Consider the following 23,967-nt stretch of genomic DNA (forward strand, 5'->3'; position numbering starts at 1 on the left):
GGATACGTTATACATGTGACAACTGCTTCAGTAAAAATCCCCTTGGAGAACAAGATAGTTCGAAATAGTAGCACTGCAGTTCATCAATCAATTTTTCAAGTTTTACAAGGCCAGAATAATATTAGATATTATATATTATATAGTGAGAACAACGAATTCTTGTTCACATTGTACAACAGTCATGGGAAAGTATGCTTTCAGGGCCCCTTTGTCTTGCTTTTACATTCAGAAATGGGTTCAGTAACGAGGTTTGAACCTAAGTGCAGTTCCTGGGCTATTCCTTTGTCATGTCTCTGCCTTAAACACCCACAGAGTTTCTGCAGTAGTTCTTGATGCTACTCCGTGAATCAGTCATGGACCATTTTCTTCTGTGAATGTTCCTAGCAGCCCAGCAAACAATGAAGAGGCTGGCATGAGCCTGAAGAAGGTTGATGACCTATTTCCAAGTACACTTGGTAACACTGACCAACTCAGCATTTTTAAAACACAGTTAAACCAAGTTCCCAGTCTCTCCATGTCCTGTCTTGAGGTAAAGTTAGAGCTTACTCCAGGCTCTGCAGAAGTGCCTTTTCCATACCTTTTTTTTTTAATCTGTATAATACATTGCTAAGGGGATTGAGAAAGGAGTGTAAAGGGGATCGGTATACCTCACTTTAAACATACTTTGTTATTACCTTTATGGCATCACTCTATGGGGATGAGTACAGGGTGATGAACACATCAGACTTCCAGGTGCGAAAACAGCTGAGTTACAGCCATTGCTCCATAACAGGCTGCAAGTATGTTGCAGTATCATTGAAACAAGTAGCATGTACTGGATGCTTACCACTGCTGAAAACCACTGTTGTGAATCAGCATCAAGTTGCTGAAGTGAAGGGCTTAAGTTTTGCACTGCACCAAACTAGTGCATGTAGAACTAGAACGAGTTCTAGGAGGATTTGGATTTGGTCCTGAAAGGGCTGTGGTTTGCTCTTGGTAGCTGCTCATTTAAATTATTAATTTATCAGGAAACAACACTTACGTCATCCTCTTTCCTTAGCCAAACAAAAAGATTCTTGATTCCTGTTGCCCTGTGATTGTCATGCTTAAAGGGTCTGCTATCTGTGCTAAAACGTTACAGTGGATATTAACCAAACTATTTCACAGCTCTGATCTGCCTTGTTTGTACTGAACAGACAGCATAATGCAACACTGGCATGAAGATATGTCATGGAGTAAGTTCAGACAGCCACTAATTTACTCGTTCAAGTATGTGTTGGGGAAAAATCACTCTAGAGACACACGCAGTATATGAACCACTCTTGATAATGAAACTGCACTGAGGTGTTAACTTATTTTAAACTGCAGTACTATTGACATGTTGCATCCCTCTTTGTAGTACGTTTGTATTTCAGTAAGGAGTTGTTGGATTTTCCCCTTGGTTAAACCACCACTTTGTGCTTATCTTTCCCTCCTGAATTGTAGTTGGCCCTTCGTTCCAAGCACTTTATGCTATCTGTAATGGGATCTATTTTTGCACTGGAATATCTGTTAACTTTGCAAAAATCTAGAGAGATTTCACAACTGAAATTTCTAAGTTAAATCCTTAAGTGGACATTTTCATTAAAAACAAAAAAAAAAAGTATATATATTTGTATTTGCTAATATCTGTTATGTGAAGTATTAAAAGGCACTCTGCCTTGTATTAAGTAAAAAATAAAGCTGTTTTAGCACCACTGGTCTTCACAAGTGTCATTTTTACATTTGTTCTTTTGTGGAGCACAGGTTTGTTTTGTTGTGAATTTTGATGCATAACATTCCAGTATCTCTACAACTTAGCATGGAGTACATACTATTCAGGCAAGCAAGGTGGTACAAGATTTGAAAGGTACATGCTTTAAGCTTCTAAACTTAGTAAATAAAGAGGTCTCTAGCAAGTCATGAAAACAGTGTTTGGTTTATTTGTCAAATCCAGCTGCAGAGCATAACAAATTTCTCTGGATGTTTAAATCCCAACTCAAGTACCTGTCTCTGAATTTTCATTACAGAGATGTAAGTTGTACTTTGGACATAAGCATAATTGCCTATGGCTGTTCTATAGTGCTTTCTGTGAGACCTTAATGCACTTTAAGCAAGCAATAATCATTAGGCGAACTGCACAAAGATACCTCAGTAGAGATATTAAATCAATTGCTCGTTGCAGGTCTGTGATGAACGTCTGGAACAGACTCCCAAGTGCTCTGCAGTTCATAGTCAGTACCCATAAATTGCAGAAGAGGGTGCTCCACACCACCTGACCAGCTCCACTGTAGCACCCAAGTCCAAGTCCAGCTACGTTGATGTTTTACTTTGCTCAGGATTAATAGAGTTTCCCAATGAGATGTCTGATTAAAACTTAACTGGGTAAGGTATATGTGGGAGCATTCCTTCTTAAACCAGTATGAAATAACCACGATGTGATAATTATAAGAGGCACTAAAATATGTTAGCAAAGTGATACCACCCCTGACTACAGTGTTGGAAAAGAACACTTAACTTAGTAGGTTTGATAAGGGATCTAGCTATTTGAAAAAGTATTAAGAACTTAGGGGTTAAAATGAAAGACTGGTGAAGTGTGGTTCATGTCATGTGTGATACGGCTCAAGTTCTCTTTCCTGGAGAGGTAGGAACAACATCATAAACTTCTTTTTAACAACTGATAGCAGCATGCTGATTTACACTGCTAGTGATCAGCATTTTGCATCCATTTTTGGTCAACTGAAGAACAGCTGAGTTCGCTGGGTAGGGGGATCCATGTCACTTGCTGACAGCACTTCCATCTTGTCTCTTTTGCCATCAGTTACACCCTTTAGAAGAAGGTTATTTCAGCGGTGAGCACTGCAGAGGAATCAGGAGTGCGTTTTGCTGGGACTCCAAGAACCTGACGCTGTTGCGCACTGAAATTAAATGCATGTTTAATTAAGACATAACTTCCAATGAGAAGTAATATTTTTCTCAGCATGCATGCAGGTAACATGACTGAGTTCTCTGGATGCATCATCTCTTACCAGCTGCTACGACTCTGGCATCTTCATGGGCTCTGTGTCTTCCCGCTGCCCGGTTATCTGGGCTCTCATTCCACCACAACACATGGACTGAGAAAGAACAAATAAAGTCAGCTGAATACTGTTATGCTGCAATACAGCATGCACTGTAAGTCCTAGCAATCTGCCTTCATCTGTTAAAAGCCTTGCAGTTAGCAGAAAGAATTCTCCAGGCAAGTCAGTGGTGGGATGATCCTTTACTGAGGTTTTACACAGTTTGACTTTAACATCAGATCTGAGAGACTTTTAAGACTGTGGCAATGAGCTTAAGCCTATTAACCTAACAAACAAAGCTGGGTTCAAGGACTGTTTACAGGACTTTAGTGATCTACACCAACGTTTTCAGCAAGCTGGCCAATCCTGATGCAAGACCAGGGCTTGCCCCTCATCCTCTGCCCCTTCCCCTGCCAAAGTCTGTATCAGAAATTGAGTAGTACCTCTGTTAAGTAATCCATATTCTGTATGGAAAACACCAATCAGCTTGGTATAGCCTGTGTTGATGTGAGCATTGATTGCAGCTCGAAATGCTTCACCCCACAATGCTGGCCCACCAGGCTTCATCTGGAAAGTAACCCATTCATATACCCCTAGAAGAGAAGGCAAACACTACCACAGGGAAGGAAATACAAATTAATATGTCAGTTCTGGAACAGTGTGTTATGGCCATGATGTATTTATTGTGAAATGAGTACTGCGTTTCCCTGCCATTTGGGGTCAGCAGGAGACTGCCCATTCATGCCAGCACCCGGTGCAAATTTTCAGTGTTGCCTGGAAATTTTGGGAGATTCAGACTACTTTGCAGAAATCACAAGTGCTCATACCTGTCTTCTTTCCGTTCAGGTAGTTACTTCAGATCACAATTGCTGACACTGTAATAGAAAGCCAGACACTTGCTATAGGTCTGGTCTCATTCTCCAGCAATGGGCTGGAGATGGACTACAACAGGAACAAAGCGTCTGAAAAGTCATCTCTCCAGATTTAGGAGAAAACTGGACTGCTTTCAAATTCAACTATAACAGCATAAAATTCAGAATCCTGAGGAAATAAAGAACGAAGATTACTGTATGTATGCACATGCTGAGGGCTGAAGAAAGGCCTGTTCCATGCCACTTCATGCAACAAATTCTACAAATGTTCATAAACTGGGGAATGGTCAGTACTATTAACATCGCTTTTGCTACAGAGAGAGTTAAAATACATAAGGACAGAACTTTGACACCTAACCTATGACTAACAAAGTATGGTTGACTTGCGTGCATCTTTAAAAGGTAGGGAATTTTTTTTAAACTATTAAGCAAAAGAATCAAAACAATCAGTAACAAAGCAAATTGATAAAAGAGAAGAATCTCTGCGAAAGAGAGCAATCATTATTCCCAGCATCTCCAGGAAATCCCCTCTCACTGATGGATAGACAAAGGAAGTCTGGGATGACTGCTCTGACCACTACCATGGCACTGCCATTTTGCACGTCCATTTAGCAATTCACAACCCTGACCATCAACAACCTTAACGAGCAAGGCTCTAGTCAGTTCTTGATGTAAGTTAGTGTAAAATCCTTCTTAAAAACTCTGTCCCTTGTCTGTGTTATGTCACCTTTTTCACATGGGTGCACGTACATGTCTTTGTTACATAAGGGGTTATAAAACCATGCAACAGCTGGTTTAAACGTTAAACCATTTTTTGTTACTGTCGGTAACTTTAATCACCAGAAGAAAAGATAAGCTCACCCCCCTCTTTTGGAGGCTTTCCAAGTTGACACCAAGGTACCAGATAAGCGACCTCATTGTGCTGCTTCTCCATCAAGGGGAGGGCTGCAGACATAAATTTTCCCTGCCAGTCTTTGTCATTGGCTAGTGCTTGCCGGACTGCTGTTCTATGGGCAAAATTATCTGTAAGAAAGCAAAAGAAAACCCTAGAAAAAAATGCATTTAATGTCACATTAGACTCAATCAAAATGTTTAATTACAAGAAGGCAAGCTGCACTTATCTAATTTCAAAACTGGTATTTTTAAACAGAATATTAGCTTGAAGCAGATGTGGCAAGTTTCCTTTAAATTCTGAAAAAAAACCACCTTTAAATTCTGCTTTACGTTTCAGACTAAAATGGTTTCAAGCCAAGAAAGTTTACAACACAGTTAAAATCCGCTAACCAATTTTACAGTTAAAGGATATTTACATATGGCATCCACAGGCACTACTGGATGTGGCAACAATTACCAAGGACAAGTAGATTCAGAGAAAGCACAGTGGATAAGGAAGTGAAGTGGAAAAAAAAATTCAAGATAAATAATAGCCTACCAAGAAAAAAAATTAATAAAACTATGGGTTTTTTGCTTATATAAAGTGACATTAAAAGTGTAGAAGGAATGTTTGTGTGTTCAGCTACGTAAAAAGTTGTTAAATCCCCAAAAGCTAAACCTTTTCTTCTTTTTTTTCTTAATTAAAACCAAAACTACTTAATTAAGAGTGTCTGAATTTCAACTGGTTAGTCTGCAGTAGCATCTTAAACAATATACTTATGCAGACAGCTTCCAATATAATGCAAGAAAAATCCAGCAACGGAAAAGGGGAAGGAAGAACCTTAAGAAATGTCAGTATTTTGGGACTAAGAGATAAATATACTAATTACTTTTAACTACTAAAAAGGTATAAGCAGGGGTTTGATGAATCAAGGAGAAAGGATGTTGTAACTTAGGCATGTAAAACACTATTACGAAACAAATAAAAAGTACAGGTTTTTCCTTTGTTTTGCACTTTAAAAGTTTCTCACAGATTATTATTTTTTTTTAGTTTAGAGATAATAACAATACCCAAGGCTAAAAAGTTCTGAGAAGCAGGACAATTTATTCATCATAGATGCAGGTGAACTCAAAATATTCCTGTTGACAGATGCATGCCCTCTTTGGAAGAAAGGGGAGACATGGCTGCCTGGTCATGACAAAGAACTGAGGTTCTCAGTGACCTTTTTTTGCCTTGGTCTGCAGTGGCAAGTGCTCCAGCCAGACCACCCAGGTCACAGAAGGCAAAGGCAGGGACTGGGAGAACAAAGAACCACCCACTGTAGGAAAAGATCAGGTCTGAGACCATTTAAGGAACCTGAAGGTACACAAGCCCATGGGACTCAATAAGATATATCCGTGGGTTCTGAGGGAACTGGCAGCAGAAGTGGCTAAGACACTATCCATCATGTTTGAGAAGTTATGGCAGTCCGTTTTTAAAAAAGGACATAAGGAAGACCTGCCAAACTACAGCCTTGTCAGTTTCACTCACCCCTGTGCCTGGGAAGGTCATGGAGCAGACCCTTCTAGAAACTACGCTAAGGGACATGGAAAACAAGGAGGTGACTGGTGACAGCCAGCATGGTTTCACTAAGGGCAAATCATGCCTGACAAACTTGGTGTTTGACCTTCTGTCATAGGGTTACAGCATTGGTGGATGAGGGAAGAGTGACTGACACCATCTACCTGGACTTGTGCAGAGCATTTTACACCGTCCCATACAACATCCTACTCTCTAAACTGTAGAGGCACGGACCTGATGGACAGACCACTCATTGGATAAGGAATTGGCTGGATGGTCGCACTCAAAGACCTGCAATCAACAGCTCAATGTCCAAGTGGTGCCCCTCAGGGCTCAGTACTGGGAACAGTGCTGTTTAACATCTTCCATGGACACAGGAATCGAGTGCACCCTCGGCAAGTTTGCTGATGACACCAAGCTGTGTGGTGCAGTCAACATGTTGGAGGGAAGGGATGCCACACAGGGAACTGGACAGGCTTGAGAGCTGGGCCTGTGAAAACCTCATGAAGTTCAACAAGGCAAAGTGCAAGGTCACACATGTGGGTTTAAGCAATCCCAGTTACAGGATCAGGCCAGGATTGAGAGCAACCCTGAGGAGAAGGACTTGGGGGTGCTAGTGGATGAGAAGTTCGATGTGAATGTGCACTTGCAGCCCAGGAAGCCAATCACATCCCGGGCTCCAGCAAAAGCAGCATGGCCAGCAGGTCGAGGGAGGTGATTCTGCCCCCAGAATAAGAGGGATATGGACCTGTTGGAGCAACTCCAGAGGAGGAGGCCAGAAAATTATCCAAGTGCTGAAACATCTATCCTATGAAGACAGGCTGAGAGAGTTGTTCAGCCTGGAAAAGAGAAGGCTCCAGAGGCACCTTAGAGCAGCTTTCCAGTACCTGAAGAGAGCATACAAGACAGTTGGAGAGGAACCTTTTACAAGGGTATGGAGTGACAGGACAAGAGGAAATGGCTTTAAACTGAGAGTAGATTTAGAATCATAGAATGGTTTGGGTTGGAAGGGACCTTAAAGATCATCTAGTTCCAACTCCCCTGTCATGGGTAGGGACACCTTTCATCAGACCAGGTTGCTCAGACCTCCATCCAACCTGGCCTTGAACACCTCCAGGGATCGGGCAAAATTTAGATTAGATATAATGAAGAAATTCTTCACTCTGAGAGTGGCGAGACACTGGAACAGGTTGCCCAGAGAAGCTGTGGATGCCCCATCCCTGGAAGTGTTCAAGGCCAGATTGGATGGGGTCCTGAGCAACATGACTGAGAGAAAGGTGTCCCTGGCGATGGCAGGGAGGTTGGAACTATATGATCTTTAAGGTCCTCTCTAATCCAAACTATTCTATGAGTCTGTGATTCTATGACTCACCCTTCCAAAACAAAAGAGGCAATCCTTTACTCTAAACAGGTACTGTGAACATGCTGGACTTTGATGAGCACACTGTCTCAATATGCAGATATACCCTGGACTACAGCTGGTATCCAAGGAAATGATATTGGTGTGCCTTCCCACCTCTCCATTATCCAAGTACCAACTTCCTTTGGTCTCCACAAAAAGCATGGCCAGTGCACCTGGTTTCTGGTGTAAGTGTAGCTTTTCTTGGCTCACCTGCACCTTTCATGTCAGCACCAACTCCAACAACATAAAAAAGTTGATTATACTGAAAAAAACCTATTGTTACCAAGGCTAAAGCTGCAAGAAAACACTGTGTGCTTGAGAAGTCAGAACTGGTTGTCTTCCTATCTCAGCATAGGCCAATTGCAGAAGGAGTTTAAGCATGCAAACTGCGTGCTCACTGTTTTAAGGAAGCTAAAATTTGAGAACAATTACACCGAGCGAAAATTTGTGAACAATTATACACACATACGAACACACATAGAGTGCATATATGTGCATATTTCCTTTTTCTCCATTCATTTTGAAATGCTGAAGGCATTTGTGGAGCTGGCCACAAGTTAAAAATATTTACCATGAACAAAACACTCTACCATTCTTCCTCTATTATAACTGTTTTGAGCAGAGACTGCTGCTTTAGAACATTTCTAACTCTCTCATCCCAGCATGTCAAAGTTGTCCTGACAGGCTCTGAAGTTGTTCTTTTCACTGATCAGTACAGGAGCGATTTTTGGGGGGCACCTGTTACAGTAAGAGCAACAAATAAAAGCCAGCACCTTCTTGCCTATGAGACAGGGAACACACAGAGAGCAGAGCAGTGCAAAGGGTTGCTGGTCATACCGTACTTCCAAATGTGGAAGACCTTATTCATCGCTCCCAGCTCCGTGTACCAGAATCCCACCAGCTCTGAGTGAGCTGTGCGAAAGTGAATGTACTTGTTGACCATTTCCAAAAACTCCTTCATCTTCGATGGCTTAATATCATATGTGCGAATTTCGTAGAAAATGCTGGTATCTTGTCTGGGCCCTGTAGCAAGGAGTGCCTGAAAGAAAACAGTCAGAAAAATAAGTAAAACTAATTATCAAGCCAGAAAGTTGTCTTCTAATTTTTTTTTAATTAGTGAGATGCTATAGAAGGATTTTTTACTGCAAGCTGGGAGAGGGGTACTTACTTCATGATGTCCAATTCCAAAAAGTTTCTTGCGACATTTTTCTTTGGAAATAGTTCCCACGTGCATTATTTGCTGCCATTCCTTTCAGCAGTGCAATAGACTGTGATGTGTCTCATATTTGTTGCACTTAATTGTTTAATTATTAGCTTATAACAAAGCAGCATTTTCCTCTTCTCAATCCCTTCCTCAGGAAGTCAGCAGCAAAGAGTCAAAGCAATAAAAAGATATTTGACTAAACACATTATTCAAAAGCAAGGCTGCCAAGATGCCACCAAAGCAGGAGCGACATCAACATCTGCCTTTGTTGCCCTTACCTAACCAGCTCACACCATTGCACTGTGTTTTCTAATTACAATCTTATATCAGTATTAGCAAATTACATATTGTTGGCAAAAGAAAGAAAAAGATACAAACACTTGGGGAAAGAGTGATTCCTTCCAACACAAGCTTTCTTAAGTCTGCATCCTAGCCTCTTACTGGCTGCTTCCCAAGGGCTGGTCAAGAACAGTTCTTCTATTCATGTAACATAAAACACTTTGAAGGTCCCAGACTAAGTGTACTTTTGCAACTGTCTCAATAACCTGGAACGTTCCACTCACCTTAGAAATAAAACTTGAAAAAAGAAGGCCAAAACACATCTCTGGCCTTAGCCCATATTTGCACAGAGGTGGCTGCAGGACGGATTTTGGACATGTCTTATTTCACAAGCATCTGCAGGCATGCATACCATACAGCTCAAGCCACAGAACAGAACCCTATAGGTTGGAAATGACCTCTAGGATCCTTTTATATACCATTAACCCAAGAGCGCCATGTCCACCACTAAACCATATCCTCAAGTGCCATACCCACCTGTTTTTTGAACACTTCCAGGGATGGTGGAAACACTTCCCTGGATAGCCTGTTCCAATGCTTTACAAACCCTTACAGTGAAGAAAAATTTTTCCTAATTTCCAATCTAAACATTCCCTGGCACAACCTCTTGCCACTTCCTCACATCCTGTTAGTTGTTACCTGGGAGAAGAGCCCTACCCTCACCTGGCTACGCTCTCCTTTCAGGTAGTTGAATACAGATGGCCAAGACCAAAGGTTCTTGTTCCCCAATGGCCCTCTGCAGCCTGACACATCTAGTATTGGTTCCCGTGTGTCACAGCTCCTCGGAGCCATTATAAACCCCCACGGGATGCCAACTGAGCAGTGAGCCTGCAGCACTGGCCCATCCCATGCCAGATTTCTGCAGGAGAAGAGAGAAGTCCCGATGCTTTCTGCTGCTCAAGTAGGTGCTGGGGTGCTGCAGGACCAGTTCTGTCCAGAGAAGGGCAATGAAGCTGGTGAAGGGTCTGAGGCACAGGTCCTGTGAGGAGCAGCTGAGGGAGCTGGGGGGGTTCAGCCTGGAGAAGAGGCAGCTCAGAGGTGACCTTATCGCTCTCTACAACCACCTGAGAGGAGGCTGTAGACAGGTGGGGGTCGGCCTCTTCTCCCAGGCAACCAGCGACAGGACAAGAGGGCAAGGTCTTAAGCTGTGCCAGGGGAGGTTTAGGTTGGACATCAGGAAGAAGTTCCTCACAGAAAGGGTGATTAGAACTGGAATGGGCTACCCGGGGAGGTGTTGGAGTCACCGTCCCTGGAGGTGTTTAAGGAAAGACTGGACGTGGCACTGAGTGCTGCGGTCTAGCTGACACGAACGATCGTGTTCGGTCACAGGTTGTGGACTCGACGATCTCGGAGGTCTTTTTTTTTTTCCCCCAACTTAAAATGACTCCGATTCTCCCGCCCAAACGACGTGCCACAGCCGGCCCGAGGGGATGTCGCGACAGCGACAGCGCGAGACCCCCCCCCCCCCCCCCCCCGGCCCACAACACACACCACCCACACCCACACACACCCCCACACCCCACACCCCCCCCCACCACACACCCCCACACCCACAAACCCAACCCACACCCACCTCCACCCTCCCACCCCACCCACACACACACACACACACACACACACACACACACAGACACACACACCCACACACACACCCACACACACACTCCCACACATACAGACACACACACCCACCCACACACACACACACAGACACACACACAGACACACACACACACCCACACACCCCCTCCCCGGGGACTCCGCGGGCCCCACGCCCACCCTCTCCCCGCTCCCCCGGCGGCGCCCCCGCCGCTACCTGAGGGCCGGCCCGGGCCCGGGCCAGGCGGGCGGCGGCAGCGAGGGCCCGGCGGAGCAGGGCCGGGGGCAGCATGGCGGGCCCGGCGGAGGCGGCGGGCAGGCGGGGCAGGGCGGAAGGGACGCGCGGGCCCCGGGACGGAGGGCGGGCCGGGGGCGGCCCCGGGGCGGGGCGCTGGAGCCTCCCGGGGGCGGGGAGCGCCTCAGCTCAGCCGCCCGGCCCCGCCGGCCCAACCGCCCCCTCACGGGCTCTGAGCTGCGAAGGCTCGGTTGAGGAGAATTACTCGTCCAAAACACCAGGCACCAGTGCCCGAAACGTATTATCTGTGCCTCTGCCCGTGCGCCGGAACGCAAGAAGAAGTATCCTGATTGCTTGAGGAGACCTGGGGCTCTTTGTCCCCCACAGGCTGCACTGGGACAAGTCGCTCTCAGGAAATCACACCCCCCGGCCCCCCTACCCTGCCGCCCGGGATCAAACTTCAGACTGATCAAACTGATATCACAGAATCATAGAATCAGCTGAGTTGAAGGGACCTCAGAGATCATCAAGTCCAGCCCTTGATCCACTACCGCTGCAGTTACTAGACCATGGCACTCAGTGCCACATCCAGTCTCTTTTAAAAGAGGGAGGATCAGGGACGGAGAATCCACCACTTCCCTGGGCAGCCCATTCCAATGTCTGACCACCTTCTCTGTAAAGAAATCCTTTCTAATATCTAACCTAAACCTCCCCTGGCACAACTTGAGACCATGCCCTCCTGTCTTGCTGATAGTTGCCTGGGAGAAGAGACCAACCCCCACCTGGCTACGACCTCCTTTCAGGTAGTTGTAGAGAGTGATGAGGTGTCCCCTGAGCCTCCTCTTCTCCAGGCTGAACAGCCCCAGCTCCCTTAGCCTCTCCTTATAGGACTTGTGCTTGAGTCCCTTCACCAGCCTTGTTGCCCTCCTCTGGACCTGCTCCAGGACTTCAATGTCCTTCCTGAACTGAGGGGCCCAGAGCTGGACACAGCACTCCAGGGGTGGCCTCACCAGCACTGAGTACAGGGGACGAATCACATCCTTGGACCTGCTGGCCACACTGTTCCTGATCCTCCTTTGCGGGCTCAAACTCCGACTTGTGCAGACACAACCTCTCCACCTCTATAAGAAAGCCCCGTGGCGTTCCTCTGTGGCATTCCTTTGGGTAAATCCAGGAGTGCTCAGCACCAAGCGCTGTCACCCCATCACAGCTCTGTGCCCAAGCGTGTACTTGTTCCTGCCACACAGTTACCAAGGGGTGGGATTATGTGATGGCTGAGACTGTATATCTTTGCAGAGATAATTATTGGCTAAGGCGAATGTAAAGGTAAAATTTCTTCTGGTGTCAGTGCAATCTAGTGTTTGACCAGTGGGAGTCAAATCAGCTCCTAGCAAAGGATAGTTTATGGGGCACTACCTAAACTAACAAGACATCTTTTATGATTCCTCATAATAGGGGCAGCACACACCTTCCTGCACACCAAACTGAGGGTCTCTGCATGGAATTAAATGTGAAGAGGAAAATTATGAATTCATGCCTATGGAGCTTTCATGCTTTTTCTCTTGTTAAGGAAAAATTCAGGAAGAAAGACTGTCTTTCCATTAAAACGAGATAGAAAGAGCCGTAACAAACAATTTAAAAGTGTGGTGCGGAAAGAATGAAGCATCTAAACTGCATACGTCATGTCATTTTGCAAATGGTTACATTTGTTATAGCAGCATGAATATTTCACATAGCTTTTCCAGCAGAATCACAGAATCACATGTAGTGTGATTATGGATGCAGTTGCTGCTGGTTTAAAATTGGTTTACCATGGAGTTTTTGTTCACTTATGAGCAAATTGTGCTTCAGCTGAGGGCAGGGAATGAGATGGCATTCTCCATTTAAGGTTCTCTGTTGTTTATCTTATTGTATGGATAAAGTAAGGCTCTTCATAAAGATGTTGTACTGGAATATTCCTTCACATTTGTAAAAGATTTTATTTTTATTGTTTGAACATTTTCTGTGTTTGCTTTCTCATCAGTAATGATCACACAAGCCAGGATTTGAATTGAGTAGTCATAAAAAGCAGGTTTTGTTCTTGGTAACCTGAATAGCCAAGAAGAAGCTTTGATTTTATCTTTACTGTTGTGTAGTCAGGGAATAGAAAGGTGAACATGACTTTCATAATTGAGCAAAACAGTTCATGACAGCACAGAGCTAAAATGTCCAAAATTGCACTACATTTCAGTGAAGGCGTGAAATGATTCCCTGAAACAATTCAGCAAATTATTTTATAGAGCAAGTAAATCTGAGAAAACTGCAGTTCAGGAAGTGACTAAGATAAATTTGTTGAGCAGAACGTTCTTTCAGCTCTGCAATTTTGCCTGGAACTGGGGCTCACTTTTACTTCCTGGTATTTTCTCATTCATGTTCTTCCAGAAGTCTAGAGGTGTCTCTGTCTTTCCACTTGTATGTGGCAGAGAGTGGTGAAGTGAGAGGATTGTACCTCCAATTCCTGCCTGCCACTCGAAGGTCTGCCTACCAATACACACAGAATGGTGAACAGGAGCTGTGCTTTATAGACACAGATGGTACTGAACATCTGGGAATGGCAGCGTTGATCTTGTAGAAGAACCCATAGAGAATAGTATCTGTTACAAACGCTTTTTGGTGGGAAGCTTTTATTTTGGTACTGAAGTGATGAATTGTAAGAAATCTTCAATTTATGTAGCTGAGACTGGCAGAGCTGCCTGAGTACAAGTTGTCTATTAAAAACTGTTCTAACTGTTGGAAGCCAAAGCTCCATGGAGGCAAAAATGTAAGAAGGTGATTTGTGTGCCTTAGTCCATTTATGTGTTGTACTCCCTGCATGAAACCTTTTCATCCATTCTCATTTTCCCATGGAACAGGAAACACTTTTAATCTCATCTGCATGTGTCTTGTTAATGTGGGCAAGGACTGGATAGGGTTTTTTTAATTTGCTTTATCCTCTAAGTGAGATGGTGATAATGAAAGAAAGGTAACCATCTATACCAGAAGGTTTAATGCTTTCAAAAGCAGCTTAAACTTTGTCATATTTGCTTAAACACAGAGAAGTGACTCAGAGTTTTGGAAAAGGAGGAAGAACAGTACCTGTTGCTTTGCTAGGGAGATTTTCCCATTTGTGTACCCCAGCTTTCAGTTTCATATCACATGAATGATAAAACAAGAAATTTTCCTTCTATTTCCTCATAAATCCTTTGGCTTAAATTCTTTCCTCAGAAAGGCAGTTTTCAAAAGTACAGGAGGGTGTAGCTCACCACACATTTTCTTTCAATGGCAGTAGTGTTTCCATTACATAGTGCTGTGCTGTTTATAGGCTTGAGAAAGGTGTGCAACAAGCTCGTTCAGTGAAATTGTTAGACACAAGGTTTCCACTGTTAGGTTTTCACAGATCTCTCATACTGAGTGCTTCCCTTCCTCTGCTGGGTGAGCAAGCAACAAGTGGTTTCCTGCTTTGCACACAAGGCAACATTCCTGAATGTAATGCAGCCTCTTGGTCTGTTCCCAGTAGGCCAGAACATGTAAATATCCTCTCGTTTCCATTCTCTCAGCTGTTCCATATGAAAATCTGGATAACAACTTAGCAAACTTGGTATTTTCTTCCCTGTTTTTTCTCACCAGTTTGCATTCCTCATCTCATTAAAACAGTCTGCATCGTGTATAAATATTTATTGTGTAGAACTGATCAGAATGCCTACAAGAACCAGTGTCATCTCTGTGTTTACCAGTGGTAAGAATCACGTCAGTGTCCTTTGTACCTAGAGCCTCAGGACATGGTTGAACCATAGTCATGTTCAGGTGCCCTACCAGTGAATGAGCTTCAGGAAAATTGGTTCCATGTTTTTGCTTTGCTGGGGAAGGCAGTGGGAGAGCAACATAGCACTTTATCTCTCTGAGAGGCAGGTTTATGTTGTTCACTCTGGATTTACCCACTCCACACCCAAATACGTGCTGACATCTGACCATGCCAGCATGGAGCCCATTAGCTGATTTGGCCTGGCTGAGAGACTGCCAGCTTCCAAAGCTGCACAGTGGGAAGATAAAGGGCAGAGCAGGTGCTTATGGTTACATGGAAGGGAATTAAAGAGCTGCTTCATACTGCTTGGTTTTTTTTAAACACTTAGGCCTGACGTTTGACCTAATGGCACCTTGTGTCAGTGCTTATATCAGCCCTTGAAGGAGATAAATTCGACTGTATCAAAATGTTCTCTGCTCATCTTGCAAGTAGCTTTAGCACAAACCTGGTAACAGGCCACTATGTCTGTTTGAATTAAGTTCAAAAGAAAACACTCAGATATGTTCTCTGTTCTTTTTTAAGAAGACCTGTTTCTTAGAATCTTCATTAATGGATTTTCCTTTTTTTTTTTTTTTTTTCCTGCAGCATCTGTAATAGTTTAATGATTCCAGAAGAAGGAACATGTTAAAGGTAACACACAGAAACTGAAATCATCAGTCGTTTCTGTACAGGAAAATGATTTTATTCAAAAACTCTGAATTAAAAAAAAAAACACTTTCCTGTCAACAGGCTAGAAATATTACAATATTTAAAAACTATATAAATTGCTAATACATTTTACCTGGCCACTGTAATTGCAGTTGTTCCCCTCAAGTATCTACTTGGGCTTTGTGAATTATATTTTTAAAAGCTGAGAGTGAAATACTCCTTTTAGTCAATCCATTTTTAGTTAATTAGGCAAAAAACAAATGCTCTGCCTGCATGTTTTCACAGATGGGGTGACATAAGGTAGCTTCTGACACTGTGGATATTTAAAGCACAATTCAGCTAAGAACTGGGAAGTTAGGGCTACAAAGAGCACGGGAAAGAGACAACATGAGATAGAGGTTTACACAAAGAAGATCTGGGTGGGTTGACTTTTTACTTCACAGGTACTAACTAAAGTAGCTCAATTAACATCTTCCCTAATAAAAGTAAGACTTGAAAGCATGGTGATAAACTGCCAAGATCCTCTTTCCTCAGTTAAAATTGTCTACAGGCATCTCTTATTTGCTTCTCTTTTAGGGATACGGTAAGCTGTCTTCTGGAGGTGGGGAGTGAGATTTTTCTCTAGGATTTGGCCAAAGTTGCACTTCTGTTCTTCTTATCCCGAATGTGGGCTTGCTGCCCAGTGTGCAGTGCCAATTTACACACCGACACAAGGTGTTTCTATTTCTTTGTTCCATTTTGCACGAAGTAGGGAGCTGAATGGTAACCCACAAAGGGCTGTCTCCCCAGTCATCAAAACCTTACACTATTTATACACTTTAACAAACAAATAAATCACCGTTCGTTGACTACAAGTTATGTAGTTCTCTTACTAATTAATATTATATCCTCTACTGGTTAAATGATTTTCTCGCTTCTCATGCTAATTAGTCTGGATGCTCAGTCGTCCTCTTCTTTTGAGTCAGTGGGTTTCTTGAGTCAGTGGTCACAATCTCCCTCTGCCAGAATTACCTTTTATGCAGTTGGAGCTGATTTCAGCACAGTTGCTGAGTTGACTTTTTCAGTTTCTTCCTTATCTTGAGAGCTCTTGCCAAAAGTCATTGTGGCCTGTAAATTCTGCATTCTTCGTGTCCACTATCAGCAGTACATTCTTCTTCCCAAGCTTTGTTAACTTCCCTCCAGGTCTGAGGTCACTGAAACATGTCAAGCCCTAAACCTTAACAAGGCAATTCTACCGACAAATAACTCATCTTTCTAACACTTGGACATCATTCTGAACCCATGTTTTCTTGCAGAGAACTGAGTGTAAGATAGCAGCTAAATACTGCTTTGAGGCAGGCTCTAATTTCTCAAGTATGAAAGCAGGTAAAGCCAGGTGGCAGAGATCATTATTTCAGGGACACTCCACCATTCCTTGGGCAGGTATTTTCTATGTTTTCTACTTGGTCTTCTACACACAGACCTGGACATGTTTAACTTGGAAAAATCCTGGATGATTTCAGCTGAGGAACAATACTGTGCCTCCTAACCTCCTAATCTGTCTGAGGCCTTATGTCATAGAGGAGACAAGCAAAAGTACCCATTGCATCAGATTTTTATGAAGGAAGATGGAGTCCAACATAAGGCAGCTAACTGGGAAAAGCATCTTCTTACTTTGCAGTGCCATGCTGGGCCCAGCCCAGAGGTGGAGAAAACACATGGTCCTGTGCAGGCATAAGAGAGGGGGTGGAGGGTGGGAGAGCTGACCCTGCAGTGCCCCAAGTCGAAGGAGAGCACTGCTGGTTTACTGTGGGACTCATTAACTTGGGTGGAGAACCATCAATGCTGGCACATAGCAAACATCTAATTTCTAGGTATTTTGTTCTTTATCTCTTTATCTGTGACCTACTGTAATACCAGTAATACTACTTATGACATTGACCCACACAGCCTGCAGCCAAAGTCCCAATGGTTATGTTCATGAAAGAAACTCCCTCATGGCTGCCCTTGCCCTCCTTGGGGTTAGAGGCAGCAAGCTGTGTTGCTTTTCAGTTGTGAGCAAGCTCCTCTGCCATAATTCAGCTCCTGATTTGGGCTAAAGTCCTGGAAGATTTTTCAGAAATGAAAAGCCAAAAATAATGAGTGAGATTTCTAAGCAAGGCTTAATAACTCCAGTAACTCAACTCTCCTAATTATCAATGCATTGCTTAGATAAACATCTCTTTCCTGTAGAAAAACAGTCTTGTCCCAGTTGCCTAGAAAAGTTGTTCCTTCTTCCACTCTCTGTAAATAACTTCTTTCAAAGCTTCCTTTGCCTGGAGTTGCATTGAAATGAGTACTGATAATAGGAGTCTGTTTCTGCCTTGGTTGCTCTTCCCTCAAGCTCTACAAAACTTGCTTTTCTTGGTACTGCAAGATGAGAGGTTCCCCTGTTATACAATGCCTCCTGCCAAAATTCAAGAGGCACTGCCGGTCTTTAGGGAAAGGAGCTGCAGGTCTGTGCTAATCACACAGGGCAGATTTGCAGCAGTACTTGTCAGCTACCTTAGCATTGTCTGGCATGGCATCAGCCCCATCTCTGTCCTTCTGATCTGAATCCTTGTGCAACAAGCACAGCTGAAGGCTGAACTACTTCATCTGCCTGTAAGTGAGCTATGGTTAACACAGGTTGAACGTGCTGAGCAGGGTACAGCTCAGTTAAAGAAACCAAGGGGTTAAGAGGATGGAGACTGGGAGCAGTACAGACAAGTTCTGCCACCTTGCTCCTCGAAGCAATCCCTAGAGTGGTACTAGGCAGAGGAGCTGTGAGATTACACCTCGGCACTCCTGTTACCACATGGGAGTGGTTGTAGTACCCAAATAAACTGCAGGTAGACAGATATGAATTGAGTGGACATGCAATGTGAAGAATGTTTGCAAGGGAGCTTGGCTCACAGGGAGATTGTAACTTACATCAGGACCCACTGCCTTTTACAAAAAATAGAGGCTTCTTCTTCCTTGCTTACATCTACCCGTATGGGACTCATTCTTTCAATAAAGAGTGAAAACAAGCAGTACTGGTGTCTTTTAATATGCCCACACTATTTCAGAAAATACTCTGAAATGGTGCTCTCTGTGAATGCTTCCGCAGAGAGAGCTCTCTTAGAATTTAATGTATTAAAACCAGAAAAAACAAATCCTTCTCTTTTTAAGTTAGGAAACCCATAAAGCTGTTTACGAAGCTTTGATACAGAGTCTCTTGGCTAACACAACCAAGGGAAGGTGATTTTGTAGAAAGTCCAGCCTAGAGAAAAAGTTTTATCAGTAAGCGTTTGAGTGATTCCATATATATCTCTCCTACAGTGATACAAAAATAAAACCAACAGCCTGAAGTGGAAAGCATCCTGTTACTTGTAATCAACTTGGAGGAAGGAGGAATACACCTACTGTAGAGAGAATCCTCTCAGCAGGCTCAGATGGCTTGATATCAGGAAACTTGTGGGTCACAGCAACATTAGGCAAATCAGTTTAATCATTCACTTGGAGGGCTTCATATGTCAATACTTACACATGGGGTTCCTGGTATTCTGAAGTCCTGCAATTTCCCATGTTTACTTGGAAGCTACTGATATCCCAGAAGTTTGATGTAGTCACTCTTGAAAAACTTTGATTTTTAAAAACACCTGGAATATTTCAGAACAAAATTTTTAAAATAACTTCCAAGAGAGGGCACCTGTTCACATGGAAGACTGTCATAACAGTGAGCTCTTCCACCAGACTTTACAACATCTCCACAATCTCCAACTTCATATTACCTTGGCCATCCTGTGCTAAGTAAAGCAAGCTGCTGTTTCTAGACCTGTTGTTATTTCTAGGGATGTCTGTCAAGAGAAGAAGCTGTGAACTGAGATTCAGTTTGCCCAGGATCAGACAGACTGGCAGCAGCAGAACTTGGGTTTGAATCTAGGTACTCCTAGCTCCATGTCCCAGACATTTATGGCCTACAAGCCCGGAACATTTTCTTCACACTCGGTGACAGGTAGCTGTAGTAATCACCTCTCAGTTCTAATGAGAAGGTGGACTGTTGCATTTTTGCTTTATCTGGCTGGTAGGCCTGTCTCAAAACAAACAAGTTACACACGCAGCAGGACTTACAAGTAACACTGAACAAAAGCCAAGGTTGTTTTAATTTAGAGAAGAGGCAACTCAGGGGTCATACGATCCTTTTTGATGTAATTACAGGAGTGCTTCAGGAGAAAAAGGTGTAATCTGTTCTCTCTGACCATGGTGGATAAGATAAACGCAGCTGGCTGAAATTACAGGAAGGCAAATTTAGACTGTATGTTTTCCACTTCTTAAGATAGTGAAACATTTGAAAAGAGTGCACGGAAGAAAGTAGAATACCCAGGCTCAAAAATAATAGGGATAGTTCAAATGGTGTTCATGCATTCACACAGCTGGTACGGGCTAGATTAGCATCTTTAACCTGTGACATATGGACCACAGAGTAACAGTCCATAACACATACAGGGCCCATGCAGCATGCAAGGGCAATGGGAAAACAATCTAAAGATACCTCTGAGTCCACACCCAGCAGGGATGTGGCAGATCTCTGACCCCTGCTCCAATGGATTATTTGACTTGTTGGGGGCAAAAATACCATTCTGTAAAACCTTGGTCAACACTGACCAAATGCTAAGTAATCACATCCCACCTAATTGACTTACCTGGATACAAAAAAATAGGCCCCGAAGGACTAGCAGCCCTTCAACTCAAAGCAACTAAAATCTCAACACCTTCCACATGGGACTCATCAAAATATACCTAGGATCCTTTGCCTTATCTATTCTCATCATCATTTTATCAACACACAGAACTAAAAATCACTGCTAATCACCCTCAGATTCTGTAATGCTTAATGGCTTATAGCCTTTTCTTTCCTAATTAAAGAAGGTTGTGACATTTTTGACTACTTGACTTTGCTGGTTCCCTTCAGGCATCTTGTCTAGGATACTGTCAATTTCTGGGAGAAAGTAACTTTTATTTATTCCTGAAGATTGGCTGATAAGCAGCTTCTGCCAATAGCCAGTCCTTTTCCCCTGAGCCTTATACATATTGAGTGACTACCAAAATAACCAAGGATGCCTCAGGTTTAAATGTTGCAATGTAGCTCTGCCCCCTACACACCATAGAGAAATTCTTTCTGGGAACGCTGCAGACTCAGGAAAGGATGAAGAAGGGTGAATGCCACGTCATAACTTAGCTCTGCTGTTGTTTTCACAATTGCTTCTCTGTCTGTGATGTTGATGCAGCACTCTGGGTGTTCACCAAAGAGCTACACTTTGGTAATCAGGAGCTCTTCCCTCTGCTAGCAAGGAAAAAGAAAATGAAAATGAAGGACTCCTCTAGTTAGAGCTGGCAGAATTTGAAAGGGACCAAGTGTGTAAGTGTTGAATCACCAAGAAAACTATGGCTTTGTTTGCCTACTAGCAGGGCACATGAATCACAAGGTAACAAAATCACAAGGTAACAATGGTAACAAAAAGTACAATGTTTTGTGTAGTCTCTCTTCCTATAGATTCCCTTTTTTGGGGCATACCTCATGCACTCATATCAGTATTTTCCATCTCCCACTTGTGTCCTGGTGGATACCTCTGGCAGGTTTAAAAAGTACCTAGATGAGTGGACCACCTGCCAATGCTGACTGCTGCCCAAAGGGATGTGCTTCTCCCTGTCTTTCTCTTGGAACAAGCGTTAATAAAGTGCTGGTTTCCAATAACTTAACTTTCCCTGAAACCTCTGTCCTACTTTTTCTTTAAAAATCAGCTAACTAGTTCAGAAGATTTAATGGGAAGAATACAGATGAACAAACAGATAACACGCAGCATAACCCTGTAAGCTCTTGTTTTCTTAGAGAACTCAGGTAAAACAAGAACTGTTTAATCAAATTGTTGCTGTCCGTGAGTTGGTCAAGTTATGCACTCAAGAGAAAGCCTGCACCTCAAGCAGACTGCTTGAGGAAACACACACAGAATGTCATTACAAAGTATTTCCTTCTAGGGCACCTTTATTAGCCTCCTTGTCATGTGATTCATCGACATTTTGAAAGCTGAGTATCAACTTTTAAAAAAATATCGCTGAGATTTAACTGTGAATTTTCTGAGTAAGAAGCAATGCTTATAAAGCATCTTCCACATTCTGGTTTCTCCCACGGGGTAAGCAGCACTTACATTAACAGTTTTGGGTGGTCTGTACTGTACCTTATTTTCTCCAATATGCTCTAACCTTTGAAAGCATTCCACTGTGTTCATCTTCAAGATGGCTTTCATTATCCAGTCCACTCCAAGGATATGCGTTTTCCCCCGTTCAGTCTTTCACTGCAACATCATTTGAATTACACAGTGACATCCCCTAAGGATGATCACAGATCTCACAGAGAGCTTTTCACTGGTGGCTTGTCTTGCCATCTTTAGAGAAGATCTTGGTGGTTCGAGATCCATTAGTTGTAGACATAGTTGTGTGGTGTGCTTACTGTGATCTCCCACACCTTTTATGGGCTCTGATCTATAGGAAAACTTATATTTGTGGTGGCTGTTAAGACAGATTGTGCCACTCTGTTTAATTCCACTATCTTCCTCTACTAGATTTGTAGCCACACACCTAGGCAAAATGCTGGAGTCTATGCCCAACCCCTGCCAATTCTTGTAAAGTACCCCTTGGGTTCCAGAGCTCTTCTGGCTTTATTCAATTCAAACATGGCTTCCTAAAGAGAAAAAAAAAGACCTTAAACAATCTCTTTTTGGCAGGTTACCTCAGTGCACATAGCACAACGAGTCTTTCCATGTGTTTGAATGTTTCATATCCAGAAGAGACCCTTGGTGAGGTACTTGCAAATCCTCAGGCTGCATCAAATGCAGCTGTATGGCTTGAGGCCCATAGCCTCAGTACAGAGATTACCTTTGGGATGTGCATGTTCCATTCAAAAAATGCATTCCCTGCAGGAAATACAGAGAGAATGCAGGAAATGCAAAAAGGATCACTGTCACGCCACCAGATGATTATGGTAGTTTTGTATCATCATAAGACTGCAGTATTTGTTTTCTTTAGAAATCAAAGCCATTATTTAAGCAAGCTATTTTAGCAATAATCACATTTCCATTATGGGAAGTAGGAGGGTTTTCCATTCTAGCCTTGGCTGTTACTAATATCCAGTGCAGATCTGTCTGCCTTCAGTAGGTGTGTCTAAAGAACTGCTGAATGAATTCTGTGGAGAAACTGAACCTTTATATTTTACCTACAGAAAACAGTGGTCTTCTGTTGGTATCAAGGAAGCTGCTAACACATTGACAAATACTGACTTGCAAAAAAAGGCAAAAATCTCCCATCTAACTCAGAAAATCCCCTCGAACTCAAATCCAAGAAGTGAGTGAGGTTTATTAATCTGAGGTCACTGATTGAAAGGTTTCCCCCATTCAAGTAGGAGAACAAACCTGAGGAACAAACCTGAGTGCCTCAATAATATCATTCTCTTCTTTTTCCACCCAGTTCCAACAGCCCAGGATCAGGCCCTCCTTGATGTCTCAGTTCTGCAGAGCTCACTCCTGAGGCAGCTGGGCTGGCTGGCTATTTTGTGACCACTTCGGATGTAGTAAATGAACTGGAGCTCATGCTTCAGCACAGTTCTTGACCAGTGTCTAAAAATGTGTATGTGAATATGTGATATTTTGGTCCTGGTTTTATAAAGTAGTTGTGTGTCTGTCTAACTTCATGTATGTGACTACCTGCAGTGGGACTGAACCACGTGCTTAGTAGGGACTGAGAGGTGCCTGGCTGAGAGACATCTGGTTTATTGCCATGCAAAGAGCAGCCTTTTCATATTAAGTGTAACACTCACTTGCATCCGTGGTTTGATCAGGTCATTTGACTTCTCTACCTCACTTGTTTCATCTGAGAAGTCAGATTGCTGGGGCTTGCATTTTTGGCAGGCGGTGTAGGAGGATTAATTCATGAGTGTGTGCCCTGGACTTCAGAGAAGTCTACCAGTATGAAAAACTATAACTAAGAATTGCTTGTCCTGCACTTGAAAACACTTGTACAACGACCTTATCCTGAGAACAGCTGACTGTTTGCCACTACTACTCAAAGCACTGAAGGTTAAATGTGCTCAGCAGGATCACAATCAGGCTAAACATTTGCTTGTAAGACAGCCATTGAAAATCCAAAGTTTGGGAAGAACCAAGACAGACTCCAAGGGCCAAGGGAGACAGTGATAGCTTTCCACGGACTCCAGTAGGCTTTGAATGAAGTTTGTGTCTCCCTCAACTGTCTCAAATAGTTATCCCTTCATCACTATACATACCTCTTCATCTTCTGAAAACAAGAATCCAGCAACTTTTTCAA

General features: G+C 43.2%; 1 protein-coding gene across 2 annotated transcripts; it reads right to left on the reverse strand.

The window, feature by feature from the left end:
• Positions 1-1,917: 1,917 nt before the first annotated feature.
• NIPSNAP3A (nipsnap homolog 3A) lies at positions 1,918-11,198 on the reverse strand. Of its 2 annotated transcripts, none has more exons than XM_027714410.1 (6): positions 11,124-11,198; positions 8,602-8,803; positions 4,790-4,951; positions 3,500-3,649; positions 3,027-3,113; positions 1,918-2,915 (listed from the first exon to the last, which is right to left on the reverse strand). In XM_027714410.1, the coding sequence occupies exons 1-6, from the start codon at positions 11,196-11,198 to the stop codon at positions 2,839-2,841; spliced, it is 753 nt and encodes a 250-aa protein (XP_027570211.1). In that variant the 3' UTR covers positions 1,918-2,838. The 2 variants fall into 2 exon arrangements, with proteins under 2 accessions (XP_027570211.1, XP_027570212.1); XM_027714411.2 differs by lacking the exon at positions 11,124-11,198 and adding an exon at positions 8,933-9,808.
• Positions 11,199-23,967: the final 12,769 nt, after the last annotated feature.

This window comes from Pipra filicauda, unplaced genomic scaffold, assembly GCF_003945595.2.
Source record: "Pipra filicauda isolate LSUMZ 115617 unplaced genomic scaffold, ASM394559v2 scaffold441_size551697_pilon, whole genome shotgun sequence".
NCBI lineage: Eukaryota > Metazoa > Chordata > Aves > Passeriformes > Pipridae > Pipra > Pipra filicauda.